This window comes from Cebidichthys violaceus, unplaced genomic scaffold (genome assembly GCF_023349555.1).
Source record: "Cebidichthys violaceus isolate CVI_PGR_0920_01 unplaced genomic scaffold, fCebVio1.0.p SCAF_40, whole genome shotgun sequence".
Taxonomy (NCBI): Eukaryota; Metazoa; Chordata; class Actinopteri; order Perciformes; family Stichaeidae; genus Cebidichthys; species Cebidichthys violaceus.
Genome location: NW_027176595.1, coordinates 255,350 through 277,010, shown reverse-complemented (window position 1 = coordinate 277,010; position 21,661 = coordinate 255,350). Strand labels below are relative to the sequence as shown.

General features: G+C 39.3%; 2 protein-coding genes across 5 annotated transcripts; one reads left to right on the top strand and one right to left on the bottom strand.

Moving 5' to 3' along the window:
* Positions 1 to 497: 497 nt before the first annotated feature.
* On the bottom strand, positions 498 to 15,927 carry sez6l2 (seizure related 6 homolog (mouse)-like 2). Of its 2 annotated transcripts, none has more exons than XM_068727886.1 (19): positions 15,757 to 15,927; positions 14,934 to 15,013; positions 14,628 to 14,756; positions 14,299 to 14,514; positions 10,381 to 10,517; positions 9,719 to 9,911; positions 8,744 to 8,929; positions 8,458 to 8,641; positions 7,746 to 7,909; positions 7,219 to 7,413; positions 5,748 to 5,886; positions 4,710 to 4,906; positions 4,369 to 4,563; positions 3,866 to 4,060; positions 3,577 to 3,768; positions 3,253 to 3,291; positions 2,852 to 2,969; positions 1,996 to 2,107; positions 498 to 1,860 (listed from the first exon to the last, which is right to left on the bottom strand). In XM_068727886.1, exons 2-19 carry the CDS (start codon positions 14,989 to 14,991, stop codon positions 1,831 to 1,833), a joined length of 2,679 nt encoding a protein of 892 aa, XP_068583987.1. In that variant the 5' UTR covers positions 14,992 to 15,013; positions 15,757 to 15,927; the 3' UTR covers positions 498 to 1,830. The 2 variants fall into 2 exon arrangements, with proteins under 2 accessions (XP_068583987.1, XP_068583988.1); XM_068727887.1 differs by lacking the exon at positions 15,757 to 15,927 and adding an exon at positions 15,432 to 15,603.
* Positions 15,928 to 15,968: 41 nt separating this feature from the next.
* asphd1 (aspartate beta-hydroxylase domain containing 1) lies at positions 15,969 to 21,297 on the top strand. Of its 3 annotated transcripts, none has more exons than XM_068727890.1 (6): positions 15,969 to 16,092; positions 17,604 to 18,083; positions 18,333 to 18,539; positions 18,908 to 19,115; positions 19,634 to 19,747; positions 19,995 to 21,297. In XM_068727890.1, the coding sequence occupies exons 2-6, from the start codon at positions 17,631 to 17,633 to the stop codon at positions 20,102 to 20,104; spliced, it is 1,092 nt and encodes a 363-aa protein (XP_068583991.1). In that variant the 5' UTR covers positions 15,969 to 16,092; positions 17,604 to 17,630; the 3' UTR covers positions 20,105 to 21,297. The 3 variants fall into 3 exon arrangements, with proteins under 3 accessions (XP_068583991.1, XP_068583989.1, XP_068583990.1); XM_068727888.1 differs by having other exon boundaries at positions 15,971 to 16,055; XM_068727889.1 differs by lacking the exon at positions 15,969 to 16,092 and having other exon boundaries at positions 16,554 to 18,083.
* Positions 21,298 to 21,661: the final 364 nt, after the last annotated feature.

The following is a 21,661-nucleotide window of genomic DNA, read 5'->3' as shown; positions in this document are numbered from 1 at the left end:
ATACAAAAATAATGTGGCCAAACTGAAACAAACAGAAATCCATTTACAGAAACGATCATGTTTGTTATCCTGTATTGGTCACTGTTGATCAACAACAACTCCACACTCTTCAGGGGGAATAACACAGACATGTTTAATCTGATCTATCATTAATATTTAGGGGTATCAACAACGGTTTTCAAAATCAATCAAAATCAAAGTTCAAATGTTTGTTAATGTCATGCTAACACTTGTAATGATACACAAACATTAGCATGGCTACTTAAAGGTAAATTATCATTTCCAAATCAAATTATTGGTGTATTTTCCTCCACTTTGTATTTTCATTTCCTTTCCTTGTCTGTTAGACATGAAGAAAATAGCCATAGGTCAAAGTTCAAAATAACCCTGTAAATTCACCCTCCCATTGTGATCGTTGTATTATTATCAATACAGTGCATGTTTAGTGTGCGGACAGATGTAGATGTTGTTATTTGGAAAAAAAAATACTGCAAATCTTTACAATTTTTACACCATTCAACAGAAACTTTATTTCCAATTCAGCAAATAATTTACTGCCTTCAAAAGAGTGTATTCATATGTGAAGCAAAGAAATGCTACTGATGATAAGAGAAGAATTAAGTCTACAAAGCAACAGTCTCCAGGATCCTTCATTTGGCACAGAGAATGAGACTACATTCACTGTTGAAACAATCAGTTGTAAATAAATACATAATGCATCACAGCAAGCAGCCAAGTTTGTAATTTTTCATCAACATAGTGCATACAACATCAAATCTGATAACAATGATAACTGTCAATAACTATAATGATAATGGCAAGATTGAGCAGAAGCAATATAATTTACAATCAGTGCATGCTCTAAGCATAATGACATTCATGTCCTCACCTTTTCCTTATATGTCATGTGACACTGGGTGACGATGCACTCCAGAAACAGCGAAGAATAAAATAAACTGCCTTTGTAAACAGTATTGCAACAACAGATGAAACACGTAGGGACATTAAATTATTTAACATTATATTTTGGCACTGAATTTTCATTACATATATAATGAAAATATATAACCTCCCGTCACCATGTATAATTGTATATATGAGGCTTTTATATATAATTTAGTATATATATCAACCTCAAGCAATATTAAGTCAGATATTTACATTCAATTTGTGTGTGTGTGTGTGTGTGTGTGTGTGTGTGTGCGTGTGTGTGTTTCACAAAGAGAGAGAGAGAGACAAAGTGAGGAAGAGAAAAAATAACTGTGTTCATTTTAAACGTCTTTGTCATGGATGAAATTAAAGTATTCTTCCCCTTTTACTGTAACACTTTGTAAAATGTAACATGAGCCACTCTAAAAATGAAAGAAACACATTCAGTGAGTACTGTATGCTCATGACTGTAACTTCTGATAGTTACAAATAAAGTATTGCCAAGTTCTCGAATATTTTGGCCTCATAATAATTGAATTTAAAAAATAAATCAATCAATTTCCCTTTACCCTTTCCACCTCTTCTGTTCTTATTCCTACCACATTGTTAGTTGATCTTTGTTATCATTTTCTTACCCTTCATAAGGCACCAGTTCTAGCGATACAGAAAGTTGGACCGTGACGTAGGACCCACGTTTGGCAGACCACTATATCAGTACAACAAATCAAAATAAAGCACTTCCACAAATTGATAAACCAGAGATACAGTGATGGTAAAACAGAAAGATAAATAGAAATGAATGATAAAAGGGGAGTGAGGCCTTATGATACTAAGGAATTTGTCTTCCCAAAGAATTGAATCTTTCTCTGGTTTTCTATTCTCACCAAGACATTTTCTCCTTTAAATGGATACTTCATACTCCCGCGTATCCTGTGGGCAAAGTAAGAAATCAATCATTAAAAATCAATTCAGACTCTTTAGTTTAGATAAAAACACATTCATAACGTCTAAAGTTTCAATTTAAACAATTGTGAATTACAGGAAAAGTATCAGCTTTCTACTCACCCCTGCCTCATAAAGAGGGTTGTTGAAGTCGGACTCGACTGTGATGGGACTGTAGGAGTGTGTGTGAGAGAGAGACTTCCAGAAGAGTGGCTTCCATTCTAGTCTGCATATGCTGTGAGTGAGAAAATAAAATGACATATGACCCCGTGAATAAAGGCTACAGTTTATACATTATTGTGAACTTAGGTGAAGAAAAGTAAAAGCAGTCTTACAAATAAATTAAGGTTCAAAAGGTGCAATTTGTGGGATTTGGGGACAGTTGGTGGTTCGGTTGCAGATTGCAACCGACTGAAACTTCTCCCTAGGCCAAGTGTGTAGGAGAACTACAGTGGCCTACACAAAACCATGGAAATGCAAATGACCCTATCGAGGGCCAGTGTTTGGTTTGTCCATTCTGGGCTACTGTAGAAACATGGTTTCCATAAAAAGGACCCGTTCCGTATGTAGATATAAATGGCTCATTCTAAGGTAACGGAAACGGAACAATTCTTATTTTGAGGTGACTATACACTAAAGACAACATACTTATTAATATGATATTCAATATCTGCCAATAGCTCCCCCTAAATGTTCTTTTAAATGTAGATAGATAGATTGATAGATAGATAGATAGTAACTTTATTGATTCCGCGAGGGGAAATTATTTAGTTGCAAGCAGCAATAGGTTACAGTAAAAATCGTAATATTATATATTAAAAAAAATACACAATATATACAATTATAGTAACAGAGTAAAGATATTATATAAAAATGCACACTATATACACAATGAATAGAATAACAGAATAATATTAAATAATAACAGAATAATATTAAATCTTTTAGATGTGTCACTTTGGTTACATAGGGTACTTACTTTGTATAGTACATGTAGATTCCTCCAATCAGGAGGATGACCAGGATGATTGGCAGAATTATTGCCAAAGCAATGTTCTCACTCAGGATCTGATGGGACGGCTCAAATGACTGGGACACTGTGAAACAGCCAAAAAAAAAAAATCATCACAAAAAGAAGCTCTTTTCATCATGTTTCATCGTAATGTTTGTTTGCTCACAATTTATCTAAAATGTCAAACACATAAAAGCGAGGCTGACAAATCCAGAGAAACTCTACACCTTAGTAGAACACCAGTTGACACTTACATACTATAGTGAGAGTGAGGACTTTAATTCCTATGTGTAAGGGCTTTAAATGTTATGTCGAGGACCTTTTTAACTTTATACACATCACAAATTAGAGAAGAGTAAAGAAATCACCTTCTAATTTGTGATCATCCAAAAGATCATCATATGCCACTGTGTGAAATGAATAAAAGAGAAAGAGAAGCAAAATACATTGTTATATTATATTAAGTCCTAAATGCAACTTCAGGATCATTTTCATTCAGATCTAAGTTCTGTTACTAAAATAATGGCAGACAAGAGAATAATACATTCATAATCAACAAACGTTGGAATAACACAAGACAGCTAGTCTTAAAAACCCAACCTCAATAATTTAAATCTGGACCCAGGGAATAAGATGTTTCGTAGCATTTTCCTGTTCTGTTTCAGAAGGTCTAGAGACAATGAACCTTTTACCTTTGCAAAAGGGCGGAGGGCTGTTCCACTGAGAGGGATGGCCGGGAACGCAGCTGATAATCACCTCGCCGATAAGTTCGTATCCCTCATAACAGAAGAAACGCAGAGTTTCTCCTGCCTGGTAGCTGTGCTTGTACAAGGTTTGGTAACCATTGTCAGGGACACCAGGGTTTGGGCATGGGTCATATTTCACTGTTCAGAGCACATGAAAACACACAGAGGACAGTCAATGTATTTGCAGGTAATTTCTAAACGTGCACCAGCAAGCATCATAAAGACAAAGACTTACAGACACACTTTGGGCTGCGGTCACTCCATTTGGGGGTGCCAGTGTCTCGTCCGTGGCAGGAGATTTGGCTGGGACCTTCCAGTTGATAACCCTGGTTACAAGAGAAACGAACGACTGTTCCAACCGCAAAACCGGCTTCGGGGCGCACTGAGCGCGCTCCGTTTACCACCTCTCCTGGGTCAGGACACTGCTGGACTGTGGGGGACAACGTGGGACACATAGGACAGCATTTAACTTGATCCTGCTATTAGACTTCATCAAATAGTTTAATAGTTTTAAACAGTTAAATACGGGCGATGACGGCATTGTTTTTGACAAAAGTTAAAAACATGGATGAAACCTGAATGTGTTTTGTCTAAGAATGAAACTAACAACTTTTTCATCCATCCATCTAATCTTACCTTTACATACAACAGTTACATTTTAAAAACTATACAGTTAATGCACACTAACGGGTCAGTGTGGAGTTAAGATCTTAAGTATGTCCCAATACTTTGTCTCACCTTTGACACATGTAGGTGGACTGCTGCTCCAGGAGAGGTCCCACTGGCAAGTGATGATGTCAGAGCCACTGATGTCATATCCCGGTTGGCACTGATAGGTCAGCACACTGCCTCTCACAGGAGAGGAGTGGGACGAGCTGATCCAGCCAAAGTCAATTTGAGGGAGAGTGGGGCAGGTGTCGTTTGGCTCAACCTCTGCACCACACAGACAGAGAGCAGCGAAATAAATAAATATAGGTTGTTCATGATCGCTTCCTCAACAATGGCAGCCCTCACATGTCCCGAACGTCGACATTTTTCACATTGAGCCATAACAGCAGTGACTTAGGAAGTGTACGTACCACGATAATGAATGAGGAATCCCTGACTCAGGATGAAAGTGGAATCATCAGGATCGCTCTGAAACTGAATGGTGACTTCTGAGCCCCCAGACACAACCTGGAAACGCTCTCTGGACCCCAGGTATTGTCCGATCACATGGGACATGAGATCACGTCCGTCAAAGACGGTCAGCACATCAGTGTGGCGGATATTTAAACTTTAAAAAGGAAAGATAAGAATAACAAAGGGAAATTTTCACTTTAGACTGTTTCCTTTTTTTCTTAAGAAGAGCATTTTAGTAGTCAGTACAGGAGAGGCAGAGGATTATGTAAAGCTGCAATATGTCATCATCCTTTCTCTTTTAGGTACAATATACATGGGTTCAAGATGTTTAGTTTAGTGTAAATACACATTTTTCACAATGTAAACTATGTAAGCTAACAGATTTTAAATGAAAAGAATAAAATAGAGTAACAAAAGTGTTTATATGTGGTGCACACATGGGTTGAATTTGACACCAAGGGTGCAGTTCAATAGAATTCTGTTTATTACAGATTTTTGCTACTCATTTGGCAACCAAATGAGTGCTGATCCTGTTACTCTAAGGGGAATAAATTACACTGTGAGCATATTTATTGAACAATATTTCTGTTACTGTGTCATCAAAATACAAATTTGTATATTAAACATGATGATATGCAGTACTCTGAGTGCAAATGTGTCTGACTGACGGCATGACAATTTAAACATGGACTATATTAATATAAATCAGTCAGATTGCCAACCTAGATTTCACTTTCCATTGGGTTGATTCAGTGTGTGAAATACAAGGCTCTAAATTCAGGTCATTATTACAGTACATGTATATAATATCCTCCTATCTATGGCATCTCTTGGGCTCAGTGAGAATTTGAACTCAGCAAATTAGAAAATTTCAAGCAACATCTGTGAAGTGAAGGGATTGTGTTACTATATTTACTGTGTTTTTGACAGACTGCAGACACACAAACATGGTTGGTTACTTTAAATAACCAACAACTAAAATTAGCAATACTCACATCTGGACATCCAGTTCAATGCGTTTCTCTTCGTTGCCGTGGATCTGCCATACACAGTCTAGCCCCTTGGAGTAGCTCTGGGGCCAATCAGGAGACAGGATGGTACCTGACGGCTCAGTCAACTCCCCTCCACACAGAGCTTGCAGAGCAGAAGAAAGGAGAGGAAGTGAGGTGAGGACGTGAATCGTGAGACAGAGAGAATGATAAAAGGGGTGATGAAATAATACCAAATGTAACTGTGGAAAAATGAATTAATATTAAAGGGAGAGAAAATGAATAAAGCCACAGTAAAAAGATCAATGAGAGATGATAAAGATTTCAGAGGGCACACAAAGAAGCGAGGTGTGGTGAATAAAACATGGCAGAAAAATAATGGTTTACAAGTTACACTATTGTGTCATTAATTCACATTAAGCAACCTTTCCTTGCAGACATACAACACAAACAGCTAGGAAAGTGTGTCATCAGGAAGATGTCAACTCTGAGGTGCAAATTGCAGTGATAGGAGCCAAATGCAAACCCTTTTGCCTGCGAGAACCTGTTCAGTGTGATCCTGACTTCACATACAATGCCAGGAATTGCTCTCATAGAAGCATGTCCTATTAAAACTGAGGCATGAAACTGTGAAGCCAGACACACACACACACACACACACACACACACACACACACACACACACACACACACACAGACACACACAAGCGGCCATCGGTTGTGGAGTGAGGACTGCATCGCACACACACTTGCTTAGGGACATTTTAACCACAACATTTGTCAAATATATGTCTGTGAGAGCATAACGAGCAGATATGAGCAGAATAAACACTGCAAAATATTATAATCAAAGATAACCACCAGCTAATTGCTTGTTTTTTAAACAGTTTCCACTCTGAGAGACACAATCTTCTGCCATACGATGGAGGCTCAAGACAACCACGACAACTCAGACCTCTTCGCCTTGCACAGCACTTACTGATATCCCACCATCCACCTCCCTCTTCATCGCTGTGTAAAAGCAGCAATACCAAACAGCATATGGCTTTCAGAATGTCTTTCGCTAGGTTGAAAAAATAGCATCTGTGTTTTCAGCCAGTGCCTGACCCAGTGCAAGGTCTCTGCCAGTTCTATATCTGCCACAGTCTCTCTGTTTCTTTCACTTTTCACAGCATGCCAGAAGTTCAGCAGATGACACAGTCAGCGTGACTGCAGTCTTCAAGCTACAACAACTTGTCACTTCAGGCATCAATCTCAGCACAAAACAATTAGAATATTAACGAAACAAATGACTCTCTCACTACAAAACTGAGTAGAAGATTTAGGTTAAATTAAATTATGAAAATGAAGCACAGAGACAACAGAAGAACGGACAAGAAATAAGAAAGTTTGTGATTCTGACTAAAGCAATAAAAAAAAAGCATCCGCTTTCATTCACTTATTCGAAATACAACCGAAACTCAACCCTGAAACCTACCTCTGCACATAGGCTCGCTGTCATTCCAGTGGGGATTGCTGGGGTCGACACACTCAATTGTCCCTGAACCTTGCTCCATGACAAAGCCTGGAGAGCAGGTGAAGGTAACTGTGGTGCCCAGCTGATACGTGATGTCACTGCTGCTGAAATTTCCATGAGGCATGTAGGGCTCCCAGCAGTGTTCATCATCGAAAGCTAAAAAAAAGACGCAAAGAAGAAAAGAAACTAGACACAGTGTGTGCATGTGTGTGCTGATCAGATATTTCATCGAGATTAAAAAGGTCAACCTTCCAAGAATTTTTTGGAGATTAAAATATGTCACCTTCAAGGATTTTTAATTCCTATAATTATTGGGTTCTAGTGATTAATCATATCTAACTTGATTTTAGGCAGAATACTGACCCATGTATTAAATCTTATACAATAATGAGGTTAGAAGGATGTACAGCGACACACTGTCTTTGTGTTTTGCTGTCTGTGGAAAGGACCTTGTGTAAGGCTGATATATGCAAAGTGTCTCTGCTCACCCTCGTATCGCAGTGCCAGAAGCAGAGGGATGGAGGAAGAATCAGCTGTGAGCTCCAGGTACAGTGTTGAGCTCTCACTCAGCAACCCACGTTCAGGGACGTCATCCAGGTCTGAGTCAAAGAGCGGTGTGGACAGGGAACTGTTTCCACTGCGCACAATTAACCTGGTAGGAACAAACCACAAAGATCCCCAATGTAAACTCCAGAAGAGAGAGACATGTTATGATCAGCGTCTGGATAAGTATTGAAGAAATGTGCATGGATAGCAGAATGAAGGCAATCCACATAAGCATGTCACACTGGAGTACAGTAAAAAACAAAACAAGTTCATTGTTTTCCTTTGTGACGCCTTCATGAAAGGTGAAATTCAGTTAGACGTTTGTCAGAAGTATGCGTCGTGTATTACCCTGAATTATTCATGGGAAAAAAGCAAAAAGGGAAAGGTAAAAGATAGAGAACCAGTGCGTGTAAATACGGTAGCTTTAGGGATGTAACCTTTTTTATTGGCTTAGTTTGCTTTAATAAATTAACAAGTAAAATATGATTTAAAATTTGTTCCAGTTCAACTGAACATTAAATGAAGGTAGGAAGAAATAAAGAGAATGTTGTACTGATCTGACTCAAAGAGGAACTTAAGTTGTCTCTGCAGTTTTAAACTCGAGTCAGAAAAATGTATTATGTGATACACAAAGTAGTGGAAACACAAACTTACTTATCATCATCTTCATCCAGTGCAATCCTCTCAAAGTGTAGGTGGAGCCTGTGTCCCTCTTTGGCTTCTATCAACCAGTGACAGCTCAGGTTATTCACATTACTGTGGTTGCTGACGGAAGGAGGGGGTGGAGAGAGTATCCGGCCTACTGTCGCATTACGGATCCATCCTCCACAAGACACAGCTGAGGAAAAATAATATCCCACATATTATTTTCCATAATCAACCACCTTAACAATTACCCTGTAACCAAAAGGCAATGTTGTATCTGAATTAGTTCACTGACCGACACATTGTGGCTCCGGAGTGCTCCAGTGTGGTTGTGTTGTGTTGACACAAGTAGCCACCTCATGACCACGAACCTGGAAACCTGGATCACAGTGGAAGTGTGCCTGACCTCCAGGATGGATATCTGTCACTGTCACTCCACCGCCCTCAGGAGACAGAGGGAACGGGCAAGACAGCAGAAAGGCTGTCGATGTAGATACAACAGAGGGGAAATGAAATACATTTTCTTTGGTGGAAGATACAAAGTTAAAAGCTGGTTCCAAAAGTCTCAAATTCTCACATTCTATTGAAAATGTACTAGTGAATGTCGACTCTGTGCAAGCGGATCATACATTTTTAGCATCTCTGTCATTTACACTTTACCATGCTAGCAAAACTCTTTCAATCACTATTTTCACGTGTCACTATTTCTGACTATTCAGCTTTCCCTCCATATTCAATTAAATAATCAGTTGGATGTTGATCTTCAAATCTTGAGATCTCTGTAATCCTTTAATTTTGTCTTTACCTCCACCTCCCCCATCAGCACCATGATCTGAGATTGTCATATGCGACTCAGCCGAGCTGGAGCCATCTTCCACCGTCTCTTCACCAGTATCATCATGGGTCCTCATTTTATGAGTTTAATCACCAAAACCTTTCTCTGTTGCGTTCTTAAGTTTCTTAAGTAAATGTTGAACTTAACCCACAGTATAGAACTCAGTATTCCTTGGCCAAACGCAAAGGATAATATCTCAGCTAAAAACTTTAAAAGGTCAAGAGTTGGAAAATGTGAAGTACGTCCATTTGCCCCACATCTGCCCTGCTTGTATGCTTTTAAATATGCAGGTGTGCAGGTTTTCATTCCAACCTTTACGCATAGAGGAAACATCAGTAAAATGATCTTACTGTGCAACACAAAAATGGATCCAAAGAACTAATCAAGAGACCTGCCATTTCTAGTTACTTTATGAAACCAGAGGGGTTAATTTACCTTGATAGTGGAGGCTGAACACGCCATGGTTGGTCTGTTGGAGACTGCGATAGTGAATGTACACCTGATTGGTCGTACTGCGAATCACCTGACCCTCTCTCATCAGGGTCTCATTGGCTAAGAGCTCTGGTCCCAAACCTCCATGCCCCATGATTGTCAGAGACTCTTTCTTAGAAAGGTTAACCTTCCTCACCTACCAGGAAAACAGAGGAAATATTGACGTACAACGTGTTCTGCAGCTGTTTTTTTTTTCCAGACAATTCAACAACAAATGAAGTAATGACATTACATAACTATTATACCTATGATATTGCATCTTTAAGATGAACAAATTAAAAACATAAATAGATAGCGATCTTTGTGAAATGGTCTTAATTTAATTTAATAATAAGAGGCATTATTTTGCCGTCTTTTGAATTGTGTATGTTTTGGCCACAACTAACTAACATTCCACTTGGGCCTCATGAGCTTAACGTTAATACATTGTAGCTGACTGACCATATTGCTGCTGCATTATTACAATTAAGTTTTTTTCTATACAGCCAATTATAGATAATTTACATTTTCAGAATACAGCAGCGAAAGTTAAAAATGTCACTGAAAAAAGTTTAATATTTGAAAAGATGAGTGATTATGAATTCATAGGAGATAATGCACATTACCTGAATTTCCACACCATAACCTGCATACACAGTAATGCTGTAGGTGCATTCCAGAGGGGGAAAAGATGAGGATGATGATGCAGGATCTGGTGACTCGACAACATCCTCCATTGCTGACAAAGTTGCATTGCATTGTACTGTGAAAAGAGGGAAAGGGCAGGAGAGGAAAATGTGTTGAGAAATACAATTAATGCTTATAAATTCACTTCATTTAGGAAAGCTTTAGCAAACGTACATGTAGAATTTTCATAGCAACATCATGACTCACAATAGTTTAAGTTAATGTAGTTTAAAAACTTTGATCAAGCGCTTATTGGCAGTTTCTGAGCGATGAGAGATCATAGATTGTTTTTTTTACCAACTGATATTCAACAGCCAGTGAAAGGACTTTTGGAAGGTGAACTCTGCAAAGGAAGTCAACATGCATGTAGCCGGCTTCACGTGGGGATATCAACTCTTCTCAGCGAGAGTTTTGTCATGGAGAGGAGAGTTCAGACCAACTTCTCCAATGTGCTGATTAATAATAATAATAATAATAATAATAATAATCTCTTCTGTTGGTTTCAATTATTAAAGCTGTATTTGATGGCACAAAAATGTTTTCCACTTACGAATCATTTGTGCAGGCAATGCAATGACACAGGAACTAGCAGATGAGGCACAATGTTGTTGTATCCCAGTAACCTTATGTTTTTTAGATAAGGGTTACTGGGAGACATTGTTGCTGTGAGCATTCAGTGATGTGAATCTGAGAAAGAAGTTAAAATGTATTTTATTTACTGATTCTCAAAGAAGCCTCCTACTCTACTCCTACTCTCAAGTTATAAAGAATTCCTAGTTATCAGATGTTGTATGTATGTTAGATGTGTTTTCTATTGCTCTCTTTCAAGTAGGTCAGTGGATAGAAATGCAAATCCTGGTCATCCTTGAGACCAAATAAGCTGTGCACTGCTGGACAGCCAGGGACTCGCCCCCTGCTGTGCTAATCATCAACTTACCAAATGGATAAAGGGAAATATCACTGAGCTCAAGTTAAGTCTATTCTCCCAGAGCAAACCTTTGTGTTCAGCATAACGCTATGTGGGGAAACCATTTCTGTTATCCTGCTCTGATCTTTTTGAAGTTTTATGAAATTTGTAACAATCTATTAAGTTTGGACTGGTGGTTGAATGGGAGTCTAAAAAAGGTGCCAGAACTGTAAACTAAAGTCTGCAGGTTTGTTAGGTTAAGAGGACTGGGACCTTAGACTGGATATTGTGGAGCAAAACTCTACTCTAATTCACAAAAAGATTGTGGAGTAGCTCAGCTAATTTGAGAATAATCTAAATTATGATTTGATAAAACATATTTGTCCAAAATATCCACATATTACTTGTGTAAGGCCAGTATGTTTATTGTCACAATAACAAATGAACCATGAACTTGTCTTGTTGCAACATAACCTGAGGACAATAGTAATAATAACCTGGCATATCGTCACTAAGTGGCAGTTTGCAGTCGTCAGTAACAGTACACCAATTAAGTTCGGTAAAATGAAAAGTAATTCCTACCAGTGAGCACACTGGGTGAAGCTGTGGTGTATTGGATTGCCCTGCATTAAACAATTGTATTGACCGCATGACTGAAACTGCTGCTATGCTTCAGTAGAATCAAATTATTGACGACCCCTTGTAATACAAATGGCATCTGGAGAGGAAAAGGTTTTACAGTCCATTTGACAACAACGACTAGAAACAAAAAAAGTAAAAGAGGAAGAGAACGGAAAAGCAATCCAACACGTTTCACTTATATGACAGATCTTAAAAAGTACCATAAAGTAATTCAGCTGACAGTGTTAACTGAACATGTACATAGGTAGGAGTAAATGAAAATGGAACTTTAAAAATCACTAATTAACAGATTATTTTTTTATTTAAATACTCTTTACAAAAATGTGTACAACCATTTTTTCGGGGGTTATATGCAGGACCATTTCTTGGCTGGGACCAGTTACTTCCTGGAGTCTTCGCTGGTTGCCCAGCAACTAGTCAAGCAGCCAATAAATAGTCGGACACATAATTCCCTGCAAAACTGTATTTTGCTGTTTTTACAGTCTGTTTTTTTGTACATGGTAAACATATCTGAGATATTTAGATATCTACTTGCTACTTAGAGGGTGTTTCATAGGGGGTTGAAATGACAATTCCCAGTAAAAACACAACGAAAACAATGGAACCACACACTAGGTGACACACACACACACACACACACACACACACACACACACACACACACACACACACACACACACACACACACACACCTCGCTGATAATTCATCTGGCCTGACATTTCTCAAACCACATCTGGTGTAAATAAGCTGACCCGCCTCGTAAGTGCTCAATCAAATTTCCCCAGCTTCCATTTGTAGCAGTTGCAGTAATGGTGTCTTTTATTTCATTACCAGAATGAGCAACAGCTCTAATCTACCTGCAGTGAGGTCTGCAGGCACCCCAGCCGAAGGAGATACCGTAATGTTGTTTCACTCAACCATTTCTGACAAGGATGCTATTCTGTTCTTCACCACTCCCTATTAGTATTCTGGTCATGGTGGCATTGTTGACTGACTGATTTGTCAAATTAATGCTTCTCTTCTTAGGATATTGACATGACAGCAATAGTGCTGATATTTGTATTTATGGGTTCACTTGGTTGCTCTATTTAATCAATACGTTTAGACTTCTTTTTGATACAGAACTTTTCATGTGACACTGTGAATAAAGAAAACACTAAAAGGAAATGTGAAGCGTGACAACACCAAATAGCTGGGAAGCCAAACAGAGCCCAATACCCCTTGTATGCTTCATATTTTACAGGTTTTGAGGCATCAAAATACTTTTATAAGTCATCTGTCTCTCTTTATCTTCATACAGTCTTGTCCTTTGTGACTGATAAAGATTATTACTAAATAAAAAAAAAATACGGGATAAGGATGTTTACTTGGTTTAAAATCATCAGTGCACTTCACAGAATAAGCTATGAGAAAAATGCATATTGTATAAAGTTCATGTGTTCATTCAGTCGGCCACTTCGGGGCAGGCTAGATACTGGATTATCCAGATTTAATGGCAGAGGATGGTAACAATGTGCTGTATTTTCTGAGTACAGCATGTGTATATATTTCCAGTGCCAGCTATCCTCACCAACAACAAAGATGCAAATGTCTATGTAAGAAATATTACTGATACTGTACATCTGGCTAGGATCCTTTTACAGCAGTTCGGGCTGGTAAACCAATCTGCTTTCATGCTTTAAGTTATTGAGGAGATAGAGGAGGAGAAAAGCTGGTTTCACTGACTACTTTGAACAGAAAAGAAGGATCGCACTTTGTCATCTTCAACAGGATTCTCTGTGTCCCTCCAAACATTTAAAGCATGAATCCTGAAAGAACAGGAAGCACATTATTCCTGCAGAAATAAGACCAGAAGCATAGACAAACATGTCCGTACTTTTTAACTCATTTTGTTACCAAACTGAAATGTTCCAATGCTGAGAATAAGCTGTGCAAAGAAGAATCTAAACTCAATCCTGGATACTTCACAGTACATGTACAGCTCTTTCTTTACCAGTAACTCGCATTGTACAGTAACCTGTTGATGTTTCATCGTTAATATTTTATGACTGTTTCATGTTACCTTGTCTGTCAAGATCTCCTTGTTACTCTTTCTTCAAAGAGAGGCAAAGAAGAAAAATGAAGAAAGTCGCAACGGGAGCCAAAATGATTCAGTGGGCATTTGTCATCACTGCTGGCCCCACCAAAATCTGAGCAGCTCTAAAGTGGTGAGATTCTGAAACATTTTGTCCCTATATGAGAACCATATTAACTGGCATCAATAAACAACACAGAGTCAGGGGAAGCCAATTGGTGGCATGCAGGTACCTGGCATGTGCATTGTGGTTATGGTGGTTGTGGTGATCAGGGTGGTGGTCGTCTCCTCCTCTATGGGCAGCGAGGACATGGTATTCCTTGATCCTCTCTGGCTGGCAGCAGAAGAGGAGCTTAAAGCTGTGGTGAGTAGCCCTGGTGATATGACTGTTGCTGTCGACTCGGTCTGCCCAAGCCCAGGCACAGCCTGTGTCGGGTTGGTGGTAGTACCTGCAGAAGCCAAAAGTTTAATTCAAAGCGTGTTCTTTCCAATGATTAGTCACCCGTACTGTTCTTCAGATGCATTAAGCCAAAAAAAGCTATAAAGGCCTGTGTAAATGTACCTGTGCTTGCAGAAGCTTCTCTTAAGTATTCCTTACTCTGCAGGGCAGCGTGGATCAGGTCACCCAGCGGGTAAGACTCTGGGGTTGATGTTGGTGGTGTATCAGGCTCAGGAGTCATAAAGCTCATACCTGAAATAGACAGGAATAGTTACTGCTTTTGTTATTTGAAAAAAACATAAATGTAAACAAACATAATTAGCAGGACATGGCATAGATATTGCATTTTTTTTTAAATCTAGATGTAAGATAAACAAAGCATAGTCCATGTTTGTGGTGGAACAACAAAAGAGCAAGGAAAACACATACCTGAAACTAGGTGGATCACGGTGACAGAAAGCACTAAAGCGAGGCGTGTGAACCCCATGGCTTTGGATAAAACTGAATGACTGGAGAAGGTAAAGATAACAGATTGATTAGCAAAGTGTTATGATGTAATGTAATTAGAACATGTACTGTAATTCAGTCGCTATTACTTCCTTATAATTAATGCAGGAAATAATCAATGCTGACTTAAATGCTAATTAATAGCACATTATTTGTCAAACCATTTAAAACATACTCGCAATTCAGGTAGACTACAGAGCATATGTTTACATCACACAGGCCACAAATACTCTGATAAGGTTATCATTGCGATGTGACAAAGCTATTCAATCTGGTAAATATCTATTAAATTCATACAACGAAGAAGCGAAAATGAAAATCTAATACAAGTCATTTTTAAAGGTCTAGGAAAAAGGGCCAGGTAAACATCACACACGGTATAAGGTTAAATATTCAGGCTTCCCCCCTGCATTTTCTCACCCAAGTCTGCAATAACATGCCCGAAAATGCGCTATTCCAAAATTCACCAAAGGAGACTACCCTCAGCGCAGGTATCCTCTAAACCTTATTATATTATCAACCTGTTAGTGACAATGTGTCAAAAAGCACCTCCGCTGTTATTCGAGGCGTTTCCTCGGTGAAAATGCGAGCCTGGTGTGTGACAAAATGATGGGGCTATACGAGGCAGCACTGCTCGCACCTCCCCCGGCCCTCTTTGTGCGGAGGACGATTTTTTTGGCATCAGTCATCACTGCTGTGAGACCAACAACCATCTCAGCAACGTTGAAAGGTGCCTGCTGCTTACCTTTATCTTCCAGGCTGCGTCCTGTACTCCTCTACTTGGACTCCTGTTGCTTTAGGCCCCGAGAACACGGCGGGGTTAGTGCTGGTGAGATGCCCCTATAGCTGGTTACCGTGTGGTTGACGCATTCGGCTATGGTGTGAGGGCATTTGCGTTGAAGCTCTAGGTGCGCCCTAGCGGTCGCAGGCGGTAAGTGCAGCGGTGTGCGGGCGATCTCCACATTTTGTCTGTGAGCGCTGGAGAAGCTGTCCACCAGCACGGTGCTGAAGTGTGTCCGACACAGCGCTGCACGGTATATCAAGGTAATCAGAAAGATATGCGAGACGCAGCACGCAGTGGGTAAATACTGTATGTTTGCTCATTTAAAGGCCTGCATGTGCCGTGTGCATGGCGAACATTTCTGTGTCCCATAATGGGTGGATGTTTGCGCTAACATAGAATGCGGACTTTAAAATATGAGCCAGCTGATTTGTGGTGGCTGGCGCAGAGCAAAAACAAAATGAATGCTGAAGCGATTGCAAAACAAACGATCCAAGACCACAATTTATGGAACACCTTGCGTAACCGTGCAGTAGCCTATAAGTGTTTCTAGTGGGCAGTATCATCACACAGCATATGTAATTGATGCAACTACAAAATGAATCCGTCAGAATAAGCCTATTAGGAAACAGCGCTCCCATTTAAAACATACACGTGCACACACACGAGCTCGCACAGATGTTTTTTTTGTGGGAAACACAAAAAAATGGAAAACTCTTTATCTGTCTGTCTGGTTCTCTGTGTCTCTCTCCTATGCTCCCTCCTACTCTCTCTCTCTCTCTCTCTCTCTCTCTCTCTCTCTCTCTCTCTCTCTCTCTCACACACACACACACACACACACACACACACACGCATACATGTTGATCTTGATCTTTTCTGGACCAAACACTCACAGAACAGAACATGGCCTGCTCTGTTATCTTCTACTTTTGTATTGCCACTTATCATTTTTTAACATCTGGTCTACTTTGGCACAGGTGACAAGGTCAAATAAGTGTCCAAGTGATGGGTCTCTGCACATTTTCTTAAATTACATTAATTGCCCCAGAAGTCAATATTGTAATTGACAAAAGGTATTTTTGTCAGCAACAACAGCTAAAAGTAAGTAAACAGACACACATTGTTAACCAACGAAGGAAATACAGCACTATACTGTTCAATTCAATTACTATGTTCATAAAACAATAATTGATCAGTATAGAAAGCTATGACTTCAGAATATCGCCTGCTGTGAAATCTTTTAGCTGCACCCACAGCTAGTTTGATCGGAGAGGTCAGAGATCAGGACCTACATAACCCCACACAGTCAGTGTCAGTGGCAACTTAACCAAAGGGTCAGTGACTCTGTGATGGTCTGGCAACCTGTCCTGACTGGTTCACTAATTTCTTCCAAGTGCATGCTGGGACAGGCCTCAGCTCCCTTTGACCCTAAAGGGGAGTGAATCAAGGACAGTCCATCATTCCTTTTATGTGCTTGTTGGTAAACAGAGCCTTCCCACAGCCCCCTTACAATGATCTGTTAGACTTTGACTTGCCCAAAACTGTCATTAGTTTATTGGAATAACCTCTTACTTCTGTTGTTTTTATTATGTTTTAAAGAAAAAGTTTCATTAATCAAAATATCACAATTTAGGCTAATAGTTAGCGTCATAGAAAGTCAGGAGTGAGCTGAAGAATTCATTCTAAACCAGTAAAAAGAGATGTTTTTTATTTTACTGTAATACTTAAAAGTTAGAGAATATTTTATGTCACTTTACCATATTTCACATATGTATGCATTACCATAGTCTGTCAATCTGTTTCTATTTCAGTTTCTTAGTGTCGCGCCAATTTAAAGGATGCACTGGTCAATGAACACACTGCTATTGCCTCCATATGTTGAGCTGGGCGTCCATTCGCTCAGTGGCCTTCTGTGGACCTTTCTGCTACTTTTTCTGTGGCACTGTTATCGGATGGGCTCTGACCTGCCAATCCCAGGCCACGCACACGCTGGAAAGCTCAAGTCAGGCTCAAGGCGGTCCATGATGTCCCGTGGCGGTAGCTGTGCTGGAACAAAGTGTAGCACACGATCCAAGCTGTCGAGAAGTGATCAAATTACTCCCTTTATTTCCATGGAAACAGAGGAGGATGAGGAACAGGGACAGGGCTACCTCACCCCGGTGCTGAGTCATGCCTTGTTCCCAGCCCAAGCATCTGCAGAAGCCAAGAAACTGTATGCAGCACTGCAAGAGTACGCCAAGCGCTACAGTTGGGTGGGCATGGGCCGCATTCATAAGGGCCTCCGTGAGCAGGTACAAGTTTATCCATGCAGGCCATACTCATACAGTACATACATTGCTGCTGCCAGTAAATCATGTTTATCTGATGAATTCAATAATTTAATACACCAAATTCCACTGTAGTCAAAAGGTTTGTTTTCATAGCTTAACTGCATAATCTTGTGTAAAAGTTTCTTAACACCTCATTTGGAACTAAGGGCAAATAGTTAAGGAAGGAATTGTCAAGAATGAAACATTGATTTGTAATTTTTCTCACTTTAGGTCAGACTGAACGATCTCTCTGCCATACAGAAGCCTCATCTCTTCTTCTTGCCAGATGTCCCGAGTGTTCCTTTCTTCCCACGAGATGCTCATCGACATGACATTGAGGTCTTGGAAGCCAACTACTCTGCAATCTTGGCTGAATTCAAGGCTGTATACAAGAGAGGCATTGACTCAAAACTAGGCTGGACCAGTCTGGGACCAAAGGTACACAATAAAGTCTTTCAAGCCCATCATGAGTGAAGAGATATTGCAACAAACCGTTCTGTATAAAAAGTCACCATGTAATGCAAAGTACTGAGAAAAGAAACTGATGTAGTAGTATTCATCTAATTCATTACGTTTTTTTGCTTTCAAGTTTCTAAATCACCTCCAAATTAAGATGTCTAACATCAAAAATCTCCACCAGTTTGTGCTGTGGTTCCAGAGACTCTTTATGTCTTTTATGATTATTATTGTCCACTGTTTCTCCATTACAAATCTACCGACAGACTCTGATGGAATAGGAGTTGTTTAATTCTCCTGAATGGGCCTCATCTGAGTCATATGTAATTGCAGGACATTGTCTCTTTCAGGGCCAGGCAGTGTTCCCTTTGTACAGTGCAGGTGTCTCTGTGGCAGGAAACTGTCGCTCCTGTCCCTGCACCTACCGGACACTTCTCTCTCTGCGTACTTTCATAAGCAGCAACTCATTGGGATCTGCTGGATTTTGGCTGTTGGGGCCAGGAGCTACGTTGGGAAGCTCATACGGACCCACTAATACACGCCTACGTTGTCACCTTGGTGAGTAAAAGGATTCGAGGATAATTTGTTGTCATTATGCAACACAGTCAACAAATAGTAGCCTATTGGTCACACATTACATATATGACAAAACAAATCAAAAGCAGTTGTGCATTTTTTTTAATTTGCATCAGGAGGAATGTAAAGCAACAGCAACAGAACAATTCTCTGGGCAGATAACATGGTTAGTATCTTAACATAAAAAATACGACATCAGGGAAAACATTGCGGTTTATCTGCATTCATCTGCGTCTTAGACAAATCTGTCACTGACTCCGCTGACTATACCAAAAAAAGAAAAGAGAAATGACCTGATAAACACTAAACCATTACATAATGGTACTTTGTGGTTCAGGGGTGAGGTTAATTATTTCCTTAGCCCATTTTGTAGTGTGATCCATCTGGCTGTAATCCTGTCTGTTTTAAAAACAGACAGGAGTGGAGTGCATGGCCTTCTTAGCTGAGTGAAACCAAAATATTTTATTTGCAAAGTTTAAAACCAGACATTGCTTTTTTAGGTCTGCAGACTCCAACCCTGTGTGAGCTGGTGGTGGGAGGGGAGCCTCAGTGCTGGTCAGAAGGACACTGCCTCCTGGTTGATGACTCATTCCTCTACACTGTCTCCCACAAGGGTTAGTGAGCAACACACTGTTCTGAAAAACAATGCTTCTTAAATTCATTTTACTCTAATTTTTACTCTTAATTGTATTCTCATCGCTAAACATGCAAAGAAATCTAAAAATAGAATGCAATACATGATCTCTGTGTACAATACAAGTAGCAAGTTCTTTTCTTGAGTTTTTCTCAATTTCATGAGTTGTTGAATCCAAATGGTTGCAACACTTTTACCTAACGTTGTATATGTGTCTATTTCTAAAGGGCCTCCAGATGCTGGGCCCCGAGTCATTTTGAGTGTGGACCTCTGGCATCCAAATGTGGCTGCAGCAGAGAGACAAGCTTTGGACTTCATGTTCAGCCCTGACCTTTGAATTTGTTGCTGCCAATAATACACAACATGCAGGGATGCCTTACCTTAGCCCTGCTTGTTGTGGGTCATGTATCTCATTCCAGTTTATGAATCACTGTGTGAATCTGCCCTCAGAATTACACAAGCTATCGGCCATAAATTCAAGTGGTGTTGGATTTATGGTCAAGTGTCACAAGAGTGCATTATTAAGGATGATAATAGAATCACATCAGTTACAATGCTAAATGCTAGACAATTTGGGAGCAAATTTCAAACATCACTTGAAAGCACAACAAGATCTAAGCTAAGAAGAGCAGATATTGTGTTAACTATTATAAATCTTATCTTGATATCATAAACTGTGCTTGTGAATACTATTTGCATGTGAAACCAATCTGTCCTGATTAATGGACTTTGTTTTAAGCTGCTGATGCATGTGCACGAGCGCATGAGTTATTGTAAAATATAGGTATATAAGCTCAACCAAAAAACTGTGAAAACATGAAAATCATATACATGTAAATTTCAATTTATTTTTGAATGCCAAACATATATAAACTTTTGCAAACTGTGAGTACTCTTTATCTTCTTATTACCTCTATGTATACTTGTATTGTTTTGTTTATGAATCTATACATCTTTTTACTTTGTTTATTGATATAATTGGTGGTTTGCTTTTTGTCAATTCTGTTTTGCTTGGAATCCAAAAAACAAATAAATAACAGATCAATCAGTATTGGCTCAGTGTATATATAATAGAGTAATACACGTGTATGTACATGTGATACAGTATGCATGCATCAGAACTGGTTGTTTTGTAGGGCTCTCAAATTACGCAATTCATTTGTATGGGACACATTTATCTTAAGCTAATAATAAGTGTTCAAGTATATTGTTTTTATTGGTGAAAAATAGCCTGTCCACATGGCCTGTTAAAAAAAAGTTGACTTAATTCAAATGGAACTGGCCAGAAAATGGTCAGTGCAATTGTTCAGGGAATAAAAACAGTCGGTAGCCTGTAGTGAATATATCTTTAAATTTAAACAGACTAAAAAAAATCATTCTAAAAACACATTCTGGTTCATTAAGCTCCTTAAGGGGGAGTTACTTTTTTTTCAGTCCGTAGATGAGAATTAGAGTGGTGATTTTGTCTTATCTGCCATCTGTTCATCCATGATGAGGATTACAGAGACTGAACTAATCCACCCCACAGCAAGAGATTATTCCTGAGATTCTATATATATAGTTGTATGTATGTTGATTCGATGTGCAATTCGTTCAACATGTTATTCTATGAGTTGTCTGCGATTTCACAGGAAGCTTAACATCATTGTAAAATTCACACTCAAATAATATAGCAATTCAAATATTGAGCATGACTGTCAAAGGTTAGCCGTCTACCACATCATTAGAAGGCAAGGTTGCACCTTGCTGTGTCACTGTGATGCTTTCAAACCTGTACATTTCTTTAACATGATGTTGTATTTAATCCTGGATTAATAATAACACACACACACACACACACACACACACACACACACACACACACACACACACACACACACACACACACACACAC

Excerpts from the sequence above, each read along its gene's own strand:
- asphd1 (XM_068727890.1), top strand. The coding sequence starts at position 17,631 with ATGCACTGGTCAATGAACACACTGCTATTGCCTCCATATGTTGAGCTG. Across the intron at positions 18,540-18,907 it reads GGACCAGTCTGGGACCAAAG|GGCCAGGCAGTGTTCCCTTT; the intron begins GTACACAATAAA and ends TGTCTCTTTCAG. Across the intron at positions 19,748-19,994 it reads CTACACTGTCTCCCACAAGG|GGCCTCCAGATGCTGGGCCC; the intron begins GTTAGTGAGCAA and ends CTATTTCTAAAG.
- sez6l2 (XM_068727886.1), bottom strand. The coding sequence starts at position 14,991 with ATGGGGTTCACACGCCTCGCTTTAGTGCTTTCTGTCACCGTGATCCAC. Across the intron at positions 7,910-8,457 it reads CTGGATGAAGATGATGATAA|GTTAATTGTGCGCAGTGGAA; the intron begins GTAAGTTTGTGT and ends TGTTCCTACCAG. Across the intron at positions 2,970-3,252 it reads GGATGATCACAAATTAGAAG|TGTCCCAGTCATTTGAGCCG; the intron begins GTGATTTCTTTA and ends GCTGTTTCACAG.